This window comes from Taudactylus pleione, unplaced genomic scaffold, assembly GCF_031769625.1.
Source record: "Taudactylus pleione unplaced genomic scaffold, aTauple2 ptg000583l, whole genome shotgun sequence".
NCBI lineage: Eukaryota > Metazoa > Chordata > Amphibia > Anura > Myobatrachidae > Taudactylus > Taudactylus pleione.
The window spans coordinates 1,449,672-1,462,012 of NW_028284985.1; the positions used below are offsets into that span (position 1 = coordinate 1,449,672).

At 47.5% G+C, this 12,341-nt stretch overlaps 1 protein-coding gene across 1 annotated transcript in view; it reads right to left on the minus strand.

Moving 5' to 3' along the window:
- Nucleotides 1-685: 685 nt before the first annotated feature.
- The window catches only part of LOC148481393 (carboxyl-terminal PDZ ligand of neuronal nitric oxide synthase protein-like), a 121,714-nt gene continuing 110,058 nt past the window's right edge, over nt 686-12,341 (minus strand). Inside the window, exons 10-11 of the mRNA XM_088453571.1 lie at nt 11,511-11,781; nt 686-7,715 (exon numbers count right to left, since the gene is read on the minus strand). Coding sequence (XP_088309697.1) covers nt 7,163-7,715; nt 11,511-11,781 — 824 coding nt within the window. The 3' untranslated portion in view covers nt 686-7,162. The remainder of the gene's footprint in view (nt 7,716-11,510; nt 11,782-12,341) is intronic.

Genomic DNA, 12,341 nt, shown 5'->3' on the forward strand with positions numbered 1-12,341 from the left:
GGCAGACTGATCATCACTGCAAATTGGTTATCAAGCATGCCAGGAATAGCCGGGGTGGTGGGAGTCGTTCCGCTATATTGAAGCGCATTTCGAAGCCTTTAGTCTGTAGGATATTAGCGGTAAAGTGTCTGATAACAGGGAGCAATAGCATGCAAGTGATTTGATAACTACCATGACAATGACTTTCTCTATTGTAATTATATTTTTGAACTGGAACTCTTTAAAATAGAACGCTGGGTCCAACCTTTGCTCCTGACAGCAGAATTGTGAATTTCTGAACAGGAAACTGCAACATTGCAAAGAATGGATAAGACACATAATATATCATTCAGCCGTGACTGGCGAGCGCTGCATGCAGCGTTTGCATAGGAACCGATACAGAGAAATGAGAACACGGTCGCTCTGGGTGAGCAGATTCTGCCGTTAGATCTTTGCAGATTCCTTCCCAGTGTATGGGGATATCCTAAAACTCCTGGGTGACAAGTCTAACTCCTCGTGGGGGCATAATTAACCCATAATGCATTAGAGTTGCAGTTCCAGTATTAATTATCCAGAATACACGCACACATCTGTCCCACCACTAACCACACAATACAGCCCCCTCCACCTGCACATGATATAACCGATTCAGGCATTACACACATACTTGTCACCAATAAAGGGAAAATAAACACGGCCACAGGGGTGAGAAGTTAAGACACTTTTATTTAATTAAAAAAAAGAAAAAATCATGTGCAACATTCATTATTCTCCAATATATCCTCTATCAGTAATAGACTACACAGAGCAATCAGACAGCAATGGGAATTAATCACAATAACAGCAGGCGTACAAGTAGCACGCTGTGAGCGAAGGCGCCAGTGTTTATGACGAGATACATCTGCACAGTTGGAGCGATCTTTATTGCAACACACCTTTCTTGTTCACTAGGTTCACATCACTTTTGCCCCTCATTAGTTGTAGAAGAAATGTAGTCACCCTAGGAGACAGGAGAGCCAGCGACTGGACAACAAAGCCTACTCCTTCTGCGTCCTTCATGGACGGGAAATGGGGAATTTTCCTCTTGCGCAGGGTGTGAAAAGAAAGGTCTGCGGTACTGAGCGTGCAATAGACGGCGCTGTCGCTGGAGGCCGGGGTGTCTCCCGCAGGTGATATGTCTGATACTCTCTGTGCACGTCACTGCAATCAGCTACTAAATGATAATTAGGGCAATAGATTTTCAATAGTAATGACACAGTATTTTATATAATGTGCAATATGAAATCACTGAAGAACTCCCGTGAAAATAGCCCCAGAAAATTATATGTTAGTGTCCAAAAATTATGTTTTTCTCTACATTGATTTAATTTTACCGTGTCCAATGCCATGGTCTCTCTAAACCAGCCTTACACATCGGTCAGTCTCGCTGCTCTATCTATTCCCTCCACGGGCCTGCAGCTAACTGAAAGTATTACAGCAACCTACAGTGTCTCTACAAGATCCCCGCACAGCAGTCAGTCTCTTGTTGACAGAAGCAGACTCTAGTCCTGCCAATGGCACAATTAGCTACTTAGTGACAACAGCGCCACCTGCTGATACGGAATACAAAAGCAACTGTAATGACAGCCGCAGCTTCACAAGGTTTCCACAATAAAGTAGTAAGCACGAAGACTAAACAATAAAAGTTATATCCTCTAAGTTTAAACTGCGCAATGGTCAGACTGAACCAGGAACGGGACGTTGTTCCTCTTTTTTATTCAGCAACTGCATTCACTTATATCCCGGACCTTCACTGCGGTCATTCTCCGCTACTAGTAAGCGCTACGGAAGGGGAAGTGGTGACGCTGTAACGCACTAACAAATGGAGATGTGTGGGTATATATATATATATATATATATATATATAGCCATCTACATACAGGTACACACACACACCTGTAGATGGGCATTACTCATTATATATATATATATATATATATATCTCCACACACACATAGCTGGATTGTGTGGGGTCCACTTATAGATGCACAGTGCCATATCTAGTGAAACATGCAGGACATCGCGTCTATACGGGACATTAGGGGGAACGTCAGCTAACCGCCATTCAGGTTACATTGTGCGCCTGCACTGTCCTCGCACTTCTGATAATCCGCCTATAATAAGGTTTACCCTAAATCATGACCCAGCGATCATTCCCTAAGGTCGCTTGTACCAAAACAGGAGGGACTAGATTGCAAGCTCTTGGATGCATGAACCTCTTGTATTACAAATGTTATTTGTATCTGGGTGCTGTATATATGGATATAGAAAATCCTATACAAATAATTATATATATATGTATATAATCTATCCTTGACTCCACCCTCTCCTTCTCCCCCCACATTTTGCCACCACATCCTCAGGATCAGACCCTCTCTTACCCTTGAAGCAAACAAAGCTCTTATTTATGCCCTTGACATGTCCACCTGGACTATTGCAACCTCTTACTCTGTGCTCTTCCTCTCTCCTCAGTGCTGCCGCCACTCACAGCACCTCCCCCCGAGCCTACACATCATATCGCTGTCACAGCATCTCCCCCCCCACGTCTACAGAACCCACAAATGTCACTGTACTGGGTGGCCTGTCCTAGGAGAACTCTGATTTAAAATATTTTGGTATTTGAATAGTTCCTGAGTAACAGAAAATAATCATTGCTTAGTGACATACTACTAGGTGATGGCCCCTGAAATGTCTCCGTCCAGTTTTGTGTCTTAACCTCATTCTCTCTACTCTACACTTACCATGTCCATCAATTACATACAAATCCATCTACTAATCTCCTGCTCTATGCACGTTGTACACCCATCTATCCTGTGCCTCCCAAACCCAACGTTCAGCATCCGGGGACTAAGCCTCCCACCTAACGTTCAGCTTCCGGGGATTAAACCTCTCACCCAATGTACAATGTCCCACCCAACGTTCAGCTGCTGAGGACTAAGCCTCCCACGAAACGTTCAGCTTCTGAGGACTAAGCCTCCCACCCAATGTTCAGCTGCCAAGAACTAAGCCTCACACCCAACGTTCAGCTTCGAAGGTCTAATCCTCCCCATCCAACTTTCTGCTTCCAAGGACTAAAATTCCCACCCATCCTTCAGGTGCAGAGGACTAAGCCTCCCACCCAATGTTCAGCTGCCAAGAACTAAGCTTCACACCCAACGTTCAGCTTCGAAGGTCTAATCTTCCCCACCCAACTTGCATCTTCCAAGGACTAAGCTTCCCACCCATCCTTCAGCTGCCGAGGACTAAGCCTCCCACCCAATGTACAGCGTCCCATTCAACGTTCAGCATCCGAGGACCAAGCCTTCCACCCAACATTCAGCTGCCGAGGACCAAGCCTCCCACCCAACGTTCAGCTGCCGAGGACCAAGCCTCCCACCCAACGTTCAGCTGCCCAGGACCAAGCCTCCCACCCAACGTTCAGCTGCCCAGGACCAAGCCTCCCACCCAACGTTCAGCTGCCCAGGACCAAGCCTCCCACCCAACGTTCAGCTGCCCAGGACCAAGCCTCCCACCCAACGTTCAGCTGCCCAGGACCAAGCCTCCCACCCAACGTTCAGCTGCCCAGGACCAAGCCTCCCACCCAACGTTCAGTTGCCGAGGCCCAAGCCTCCCACCCAACGTTCAGTTGCCGAGGACCAAGCCTCCCACCCAACGTTCAGTTGCCGAGGACCAAGCCTCCCACCCAACGTTCAGCTTCTGAGGACCAAGCCTCCCACCCAACGTTCAGCTTCTGAGGACCAAGCCTCCCACCCAACGTTCAGCTTCTGAGGACCAAGCCTCCCACCCAACGTTCAGCTGCCGAGGACTAAGCCTCCCACCCAATGTTCAGCTGCCAAGAACTAAGCTTCACCCCCAACGTTCAGCTTCGAAGGTCTAATCCTCCCCATCCAACTTGCAGCTTCCAAGGACTAAGCTTCCCACCCATCCTTCAGCTGCCGAGGACTAAGCCTCCCACCCAATGTACAGCGTCCCATTCAACGTTCAGCATCCGAGGACTAAGCCTTCCACCCAACATTCAGCTGCCGAGGACTAAGCCTCCCACCCAATGTTCAGCTGCCAAGAACTAAGCTTCACCCCCAACGTTCAGCTTCGAAGGTCTAATCCTCCCCATCCAACTTGCAGCTTCCAAGGACTAAGCTTCCCACCCAACGTTCAGCTGCCGAAGAATAAGAGCCCCTCAGGATAATACCCCACCTCATATACTACGTTCCTAGTCTGGTTTACACTCTCCGGGTACAATTTGTTCCACCAAAACCAGTTACATAATTTCACCCGGTTTCCATGTTATACTATATAATGGCAAAGGCAGAATCCAGGGATTTTCCTGATCCACAAGCGGCTAATGCATTTTACGGAATACTCATAGGGAATATAAGGAAAAGGTGACTCTGTTCTGACCGCCAAATTCTTCAAAATGGAGGCGCGCTCACACATTACATTTCTTTACAGTAAACAAAATACAATTTACACATTTATATTCAGATTTCCCCATCTCATGTAATGCGATAACAAAAATACTCTCTACAAAGTTACAGGAATATCTTCATTGTTAGATAATGAAAATAAATTGTGATAAAGTAAAACATCATCATCTTTTGAAAACGTTGTTTTATAGAAGTCTTTCCGAGCAGCGTAATCGTGGTCCCGCTATGTACGGACGTAAAATACAATAATTCTCCATTTTATGGTATTTTGGCCGTTAGGCAGTATTTTATTCTATCACAGTACAGCTCTGAATTATCCTCACATTTACTTGTAATTAAAACTAATAATTAAGTTGACAGTGACATGAAAATTAGCCTTATTTTTAGTTAAAATATATGTAGAAAAATAAATGGGGAGAGGACTGAATGTGAATATTTCATTTGTTAAATTCGATGTAAAAAATATATAATTATTGTGTTTACTTTACGCCATATTTTTAGGTGTTAATGTCTTTATTATTTTAGGAGGAAGATAATTATTTGGTACTAATATTGTTTCAAGAAACTATCTACAGTGATCCATTCTACGTAATATCCTCTAATATTTATGCGCAACATTTTCTACAACACAGTAAAAATAAGAGAATGTCCGTCCAGTACACAGAAGCGCCTGATAAATGACGTATATATTATACACATATACCCCGCCACATGAAACGCTGGAAACATGACGCCATTCTGCTATCTGCTTTCGCTAGATTGGCATAAAAAATGATTCCTAATAACTATTGTATTCCTAATAGTTATTATACAGTCGTGGCAGTATGGGCGAGGGAGGGCGCATCCCATCCCCCCTGCTTTGCATGACGCCACAGAGCCAATCAGCAATGACGCTTTCTGGCTCCATGTACAGCCGCCAGCAGCGGCGTTATAACCAATCAGATCCATCTAACCCGGGGGTGATACAACTATATTAGGTATTCCCTGACAACAGACCATCTGCACTAGTGAGGACAAGTGGTTATTTCCCAGCAGCATTTGCTAAATGACAGATGTAGTGTAAAGATTCAGAGCCGTGTGGTCTAATTTTTATAGGACGCTGTATAACACAGTCTGTGACAGCACCAATGAATCGCTGGATCTGGCACTTAATGTTAATTGTTTGGCCAGTTCCGGACACTACTTGGCAACATTCGGCTTATGTCGAGACTGAAATAAGACTCTAGAACAGAGCATATCTGTCCTTAACTGATCTAATTCGAAGACCTGTTCCCAAACAAAGGGCCTGATTCAGAGCCGCTCGTAAGCGGCCACTCGTTCGTTCCGAGCGATGTTTGCACAACTGTGCATGCGTACGGATCGTAATACGCATGCGCGAACCAGTCAGTGCGGCCGAAAATCGTTTGTTCGCTAAATAGCGAATGCCTGCTATTTTGAGTGACAGAGTGAGGCGTATGTGGGTGGTAACAGGGGAAGGTGCTTGAAAACGGGGAGTGGAGATCAGAACGCAGGCGTGCTTAAAGGTCAAAACGGGCGTTTTATGGGTGTGCATAATTAATACAGCAGCGTCATTGACCACGTCACTGGGTTATTTTATAGTCAGAACTGCTCGCAAGATTGCGGTAGGAAAAACTAACCACAAGAATAGCGAGCAGTTCATACGCTGGTCGATGTACTAGATTAATCTAAATAAATAGCGGACATGACGTAGGATGCGAGCGGCCAGGGGGCGTAGTTTTGCAAAAAAACGACCGCAAGTTTTGTTCGCTCTTTCAGACCTAGAGGTGTGAACAGGCCGCAAAGAGCGAACGGTTCATTTGAATAGCCACCCCCTTTTTTCTGAACGAGCGACCGCAAATAGCGTCCGGCTCTGAATGAGGTCCAAAGTCCTTCGGTTTACGAACAGTGCACAGACTTCAATCGGGATATCCGGGTGTCCACCCAAAACAGCATTAGCCATTATGAACCACCGACTTGGTCTGAGCAGAGCTCTCGGTGAGCTGAACATTTCTGCAGGGGATTGTAGTATATATATCGGTACAATTGCATGTAAAGAATTGCTGCTGCTGGATACAGCGGGGATTGTGCCTCTGGACCTGAGCGGATCAGCATTTTATCTTTGAAATGAAACACTTTGACAATATCGCAATATCGCGTACTCTGCGCCAAACACAAATGACTCATTTTCCTTCCTCTCATTCTATTCAATTTCTCTCCCGAATGGCTCTGAAAATATAACCTCTTATATTTTTTTTGGACGAAGCACATAACGTAGGTGGCTCCGGAAATAGAAAATATATAATTTTGTAGCAAACGATGATTTCTAAAGATTTAACCCGAGGTTGGTAAATTGCAGACAGACGTCCCATTAAATGTGATCCACTTACGATGTGGTTACAAAGATGGGATCAACTAATTGATCCATTCCAAGAAATGCCCATAACTATTGGTTCCAGCCACTTTAAAGTAAGCAGCCCTGCCAGGCAAGTTGGCAATTGCTTCAGCGTCTGACCGCGACCTGCTTGCTAAATCCGCCATGCTTGCTGGGCGTAACGCAGAGCTCTCTACGTGGCGGATTTCCATCCGCTTATACAAATGCTTTGTAGTCGTCTTCATCTATTAAAGTCTTACAGCGTTGTCTTCCGAGGGAGAGTCTGCACTTTCCTACTGTGGAAAATAAACAATTGTCGGCTTCTGTAAAAGGCCGCTCGCCCAATCGGTCAGTTGCCATTTTTAATCAGTCGCCACTGCTTATGCACCGCCGTGTGACCATCCGAATCCATGTCTGGAAACTCGTCTTCGGAGAAGCTGATGTGTAAGCAAGTGTCATTTGCGGTGGAAAACGGCAACGTGTTTTCCACGCTCAGAGACTTTACCAACCCGTTGCACGCCAGCATGTCTGGCACGATGGTGGGTGTGTCCTCCAAGTTGTCATAGCTGCTGGTGATGGAATGGAAGAGTCCGTTCTCTTCTATGGACCCGTGGTGGAACGAGGAACGGGACGTCTCCTTTATCGGGGAAAGTTCTCCGTTCTCAAAGCCCGGGAAGTAAGAGTTTTTGAAGGACGGACTGGTGTCCTCAGAGTCGAACGCGGCGGGTGTTATTGAACAGGACGTGATTGTGGTAAAGCTGGTCAGGTTGACGCTGGTCGGAGTTGTGTGGGTCACGCTCTCCGTTGACCTGGACTCTGTTATCTGCCCCGGAAGTATCTTTGATGACCTCTTTCGGATTATGGGTGGAGGTGGGACCAGTTTTGGAATAGAATGAAGAAGCCTTGGACAAAAGAGAAGTAAAAGGTACCAGTCAGAGTAATGTACTCGGCTAACCGCATAGAGATAAAGAATGACATATTGTGACAATGTACAATGCTAGTTTATTGCATGAACATTGCTCTGGAACATTACTAAAATTTTTACAAAATTGGGTAAAGTTCTTGTTCAAACAACTGAGCGGCAATGTGTGAGCGCTGCATTAGTATTTTACTCATTTCATACAAATCTGACCACTGGGATGGGGGGCGTTCCGCAGTCTCTTGCTGGCGTCTCTTACTATGTCAGCGGTGTAGCAGCCCCTACTAGTAAGCGAGGGGGGGACACTACCACTAGACAGCTGCCTAGGGGGGCACAGAGGGCGCCAGCGATGCCAGAAAAAACAAAATTTCAATTTATATAATCCAGAGGTTCCCAAACTCAGGGCCTGATTCAGAGCCAGACGCTCTGACCAGAGTGCTCGCTCTGAATCAGGGCCCTCCTACCTAATTTTGGAGCGGCCTCATGGACGCTCGCATAGCTGTGGGTTACCAACCACAGCTATAGCGAGCGTCCATGATGATGGTCGCGATGGTCAAGACCATCGCGACCATCGGGCTTGCAACGAGACCCTGCGGTAGGGTCTCGCTGCCGCAAGCCCAGGAGTGATTTTGGCTCTATCAGAGCCAAAATCACTCCCACTGACATCACTACTGATGTCAGTGGGGCCGGACCCAGACGGTAGGCGTTCCCATGGGAACGCCTCCGTCTGGCAGCCACGCCCCCGGCACGCCCACCAAAGGGGGCGTGCGTCACTCACCATTGACAGCACACCCCCTTTGTAGCGAAACCCAGAGCGACGGATTCCCCGTCGCTCGCCGGGTCTCGCATATGCGCACGACGGAGCTCCCTCCGTCGTGCGCATGCGCACTTCGGCACCATCGACCCGCTTGCGAGCGTCCAGCGCTCGCGAGCGGGTCAGAATCAGGCCCTCAGTCCTCTAGGCAACCTAACGGACCAGGTTTTAAGGATATCCACAGTTAAGCACAGATGGTTAAATCAAAAGACTGTGGTACTAATTAAGCCACCTGTGCCCAAGCATGGTAATCCTTAAAACCTGGACCGTTAGGGTGCCTTGATGACTGAGGGCCTGATTCAGACCCGGTCGCAAGCGCTGAGTGCTCGCAACCGGGTCGATGTTTGCCCACTGGGCATGCGCACGACGGAGCCGGCTCCGGGTCTCGCACCAAAGGGGGCGAGCTGTCGATGGTGATTGACAGCTCGTCCCGTTTGGTAGGCGGGCAGGGGGGCTGGCCAAACGGAGGCGTTCCCGAAGGAACGCCTGAAGTTTGGGGGCGGCCCCACTGACATCACCAGTGATGTTAGTGGGAGAGCTTCCGGCTCTATTGGAGCCAGAAGCTCTCTGGGGCTTGCGGCACGAGACCCTACCACAAGGGTCTCGTCGCAAGCCCGATGTCCCTCTCACATCGCCGCAGGACCAGCATTTCTGGCATAAGGGGGTTAGTTAGGATGACTGGGTTTTATTAGGCGTATGAGGGGGTTAATGCTTTTTATGGGGTTAATTTTGATGAGATTGAGGGAGGTAATTAATTGAGGGAGGAATTAATGACGTGGGAACACATTAATAATGCAGATAGGGGGTTAGCGATTGTAAATGGTGGAATAATGTAGCATGGGATTGTTAGGAGTTAATCATTTTTGTCTGAACGCTCGAACTTAAACCCACTTTCCACTCCTTCTGTCCCACCCCCATATTCTTTCCCCTGATCAGTCGCCCCCACCCTCCCACGATACCCTCACCAAGCGCAACCTGCACCCTTATCGACTCCTCTCTCCAAGCTCCTCCCTCGCCTGCCCTGAACAAGCCAACTCCCTCTATAACTCCGCCCTCACCTCTGGACTCCGCAGCCTCTGCTGCCACCCTCAGACTCCGTCGGCCTCGCTCACTACCTCCAGAAATGTACCTACACAGCTGCACAATAGTGGAGGAAACCGGGCACCCTGCGGACTACCTCCACTTCAAATTTACTACATTCACTTTCTGTCCTCACCAGCAGCGGTGCCCTACCTCACGCCAAACACTCAAGACTTTCAATTCACTACCAGAATCCAAACCATCTCCTCCTCCCGGGCTCCTACGTCACACGGCTTTCCCCTCTAGCTAGCCCCCCTCTTCTATCCCGCCACCAAGGAAGAGGTCTGTATCCTAATATCTCCCCCTTCACCCCATTCCCTCACCTCCTCCAGACCTTCTCTCTCTAGGATCTATGCACTAAGCCTTGGAGAGAAATTAAGTATCAACCAATCAGCTCCTGTCACTTTACAGGCTGTGTTTGAAAAATGACAGGAGCTGATTGGTTGGTACTTTATCTCTCTCCACATTAACTCTTACCAAGGCTTAGTGCATCTCTCCTCGCTCATGTACCCCAACTGCCTTTATGCCATCTCATCCTGGGAGGTCTGAGTGCTTCCTGATACTTAACAAGGCTAAGACTGAAATCTCGGTCCCTTCACCCCCACTCTTAACAATATCACCCTCTCTTCCATCCCCTGTGCCTGCTGCCTCTCATTTTCTCCCTATATTTAAGCCATCTCTCAGTCCTGCCCCCTCCACCTCCATAAAAGCTCTAGAATTTCCCCAAACGCCACTAAAACCCCTTACCCATGCACTCATTATATCCCGACTTGACTATTGTAACCTTCTCCTCTCTGGTCTCCCTTTATGCCACCGATCTTTAATGCTTGCCCATGTCTCCGTCTCCCCTCTCACCGCACTGCATCTACGCTTCTCCAATGCAACCTGCTACACTGGCTTCCTTTCCTTGGGGCTGGGAGTGGGGAAGTTATTGGGCTCAGTGATATAATGGGTTAATAGAAATTTACACCTGGGAGGTAGTGTGTTACAGGGGTGGGTAATTACAAGTAGTAAAAATACACAGGCACCTGGAGGTGGGTAAGAAAGGGGGTTGTGAGAATATAAATATGCATAAATGCGAAAGTACGTTACAGGATTAGTCTGAACAAGGGGTTAAAGTGGTATTAAGTGGGTAGAGGCGTGGGGTGAAATCTTCACAAAATAAAAAAAGTCTGTTACTGTCTTATTGTACAGGGGTTCCCCCAATCAGAGATCTAAAATTTCTAATCTTCTGCTACAATTCCTGTATTTGCCCCTGGGAAGCAGAGGGGCCTGGACAGCATTCTGCAACTGGACATCAATGACTGTGGACTGCAGCCTAGTCAGCCCACCAGGAGGAGGTAACACTATTTTAGAATAGTAAATATAAGCGTGTGAGGGGCTGGAAAGCGGGTATTGGTGGTAAAAGGGTCTGTGGTTATGGATTTGTTTAAGGCACTAATAAAACCTGCACCGACTCTACTAAGAACTGCTCCTGCCCTCAATCCATGACCTAACTCTTGTATTTTATAGAATTATAACCTGTTACAGTAATTTAACAGTCAAATTTCTCTAAAAACCAGCAGCCAAAACGCATGAGCCAGCAGCATTGTAAGGAAAAAGTTGGAGAGCTCGGACACGATAGATTACGGCTATTATGTACAAATAAGCTGCATGATATACTCAGCATGCTGGCATCCGTGCCACGGGAATACCAGTACTAGGCTGCTATGACCATCCTTCTATCACGGATAAGGACAAACAACAACTGGTGAAGATTGTTATACTGGTTATTGAAATAATGACTGAACTTGCAGCATCAGACCCTGGTGTGCTATGGCCCTGAGCTCGGAGGACACCCTACCAATATCAATCCTGTACAACAGTACATCTCCTGAGACTCACTTGTCCTCGGGTACTCTCGGGATCTCCTCTTCAGTCTTCTCTGGTAGGACCTCAGACCCCTCCACCCTCCTGCAGACCACATCCGCCCGGGTGGTCTCTTTCTCCAGGTTCAGGAGATTGAGGTAGGACTCCCCAATGTTCCCGCTTATGGCGTTCTGCAGACTGGCCGGAGTCGAGGTGGACGGGAGGTTGATTTCCAGGCTGTACAGATTCTTTAAGTTTAGGGACAGAGACTGGGCGATGGCCAAGTTATGCAGAGACCTTTTATCCACTGTAAATGGCAGAGAGGGAAGATTATGAGTGAGTGACCATGCCGCAACATTAGTAGGATCATTGGAAAGGACAGAAATTTGTTTCTACTCTATAGACGCTCTATAGATGCACCAGCAATGCAAGTACAGCGCTTTAATGTCTGCATGCCTAAACCTGCCCGCCCGCCCGCCGCCTTCAGTGTACCTCCATAGGTGTCAGATTATCGTCCTATATTACGCGTCTTCTGATCATTGCCTGACAGGTGCACCTTCTGCCGTTTGGGAAATACCCCGTTACATTTTACCTTATCACACAGAAAAGTCAGACACAGAGACAGATTCGATAACTCGCCAGGTGCCGCAGGAACGGCTTCGCAACGTGCGTCTTGCTCATTTATGCTCGAAACACAGAGGTGCGAGGAGAAACAAGCGTACAGCTCCTAACTGTAATTGCTGTGATGTGCGTAGGGCACATCGCGGAGCTCCTAGCTAGTCTGTCATTAAATCAGCCCCTAAGACCTAATGTGCTTTATATTCATATATGAAAGTGCGCGCAGAGGGGGCAGCTACAGGTCCATAT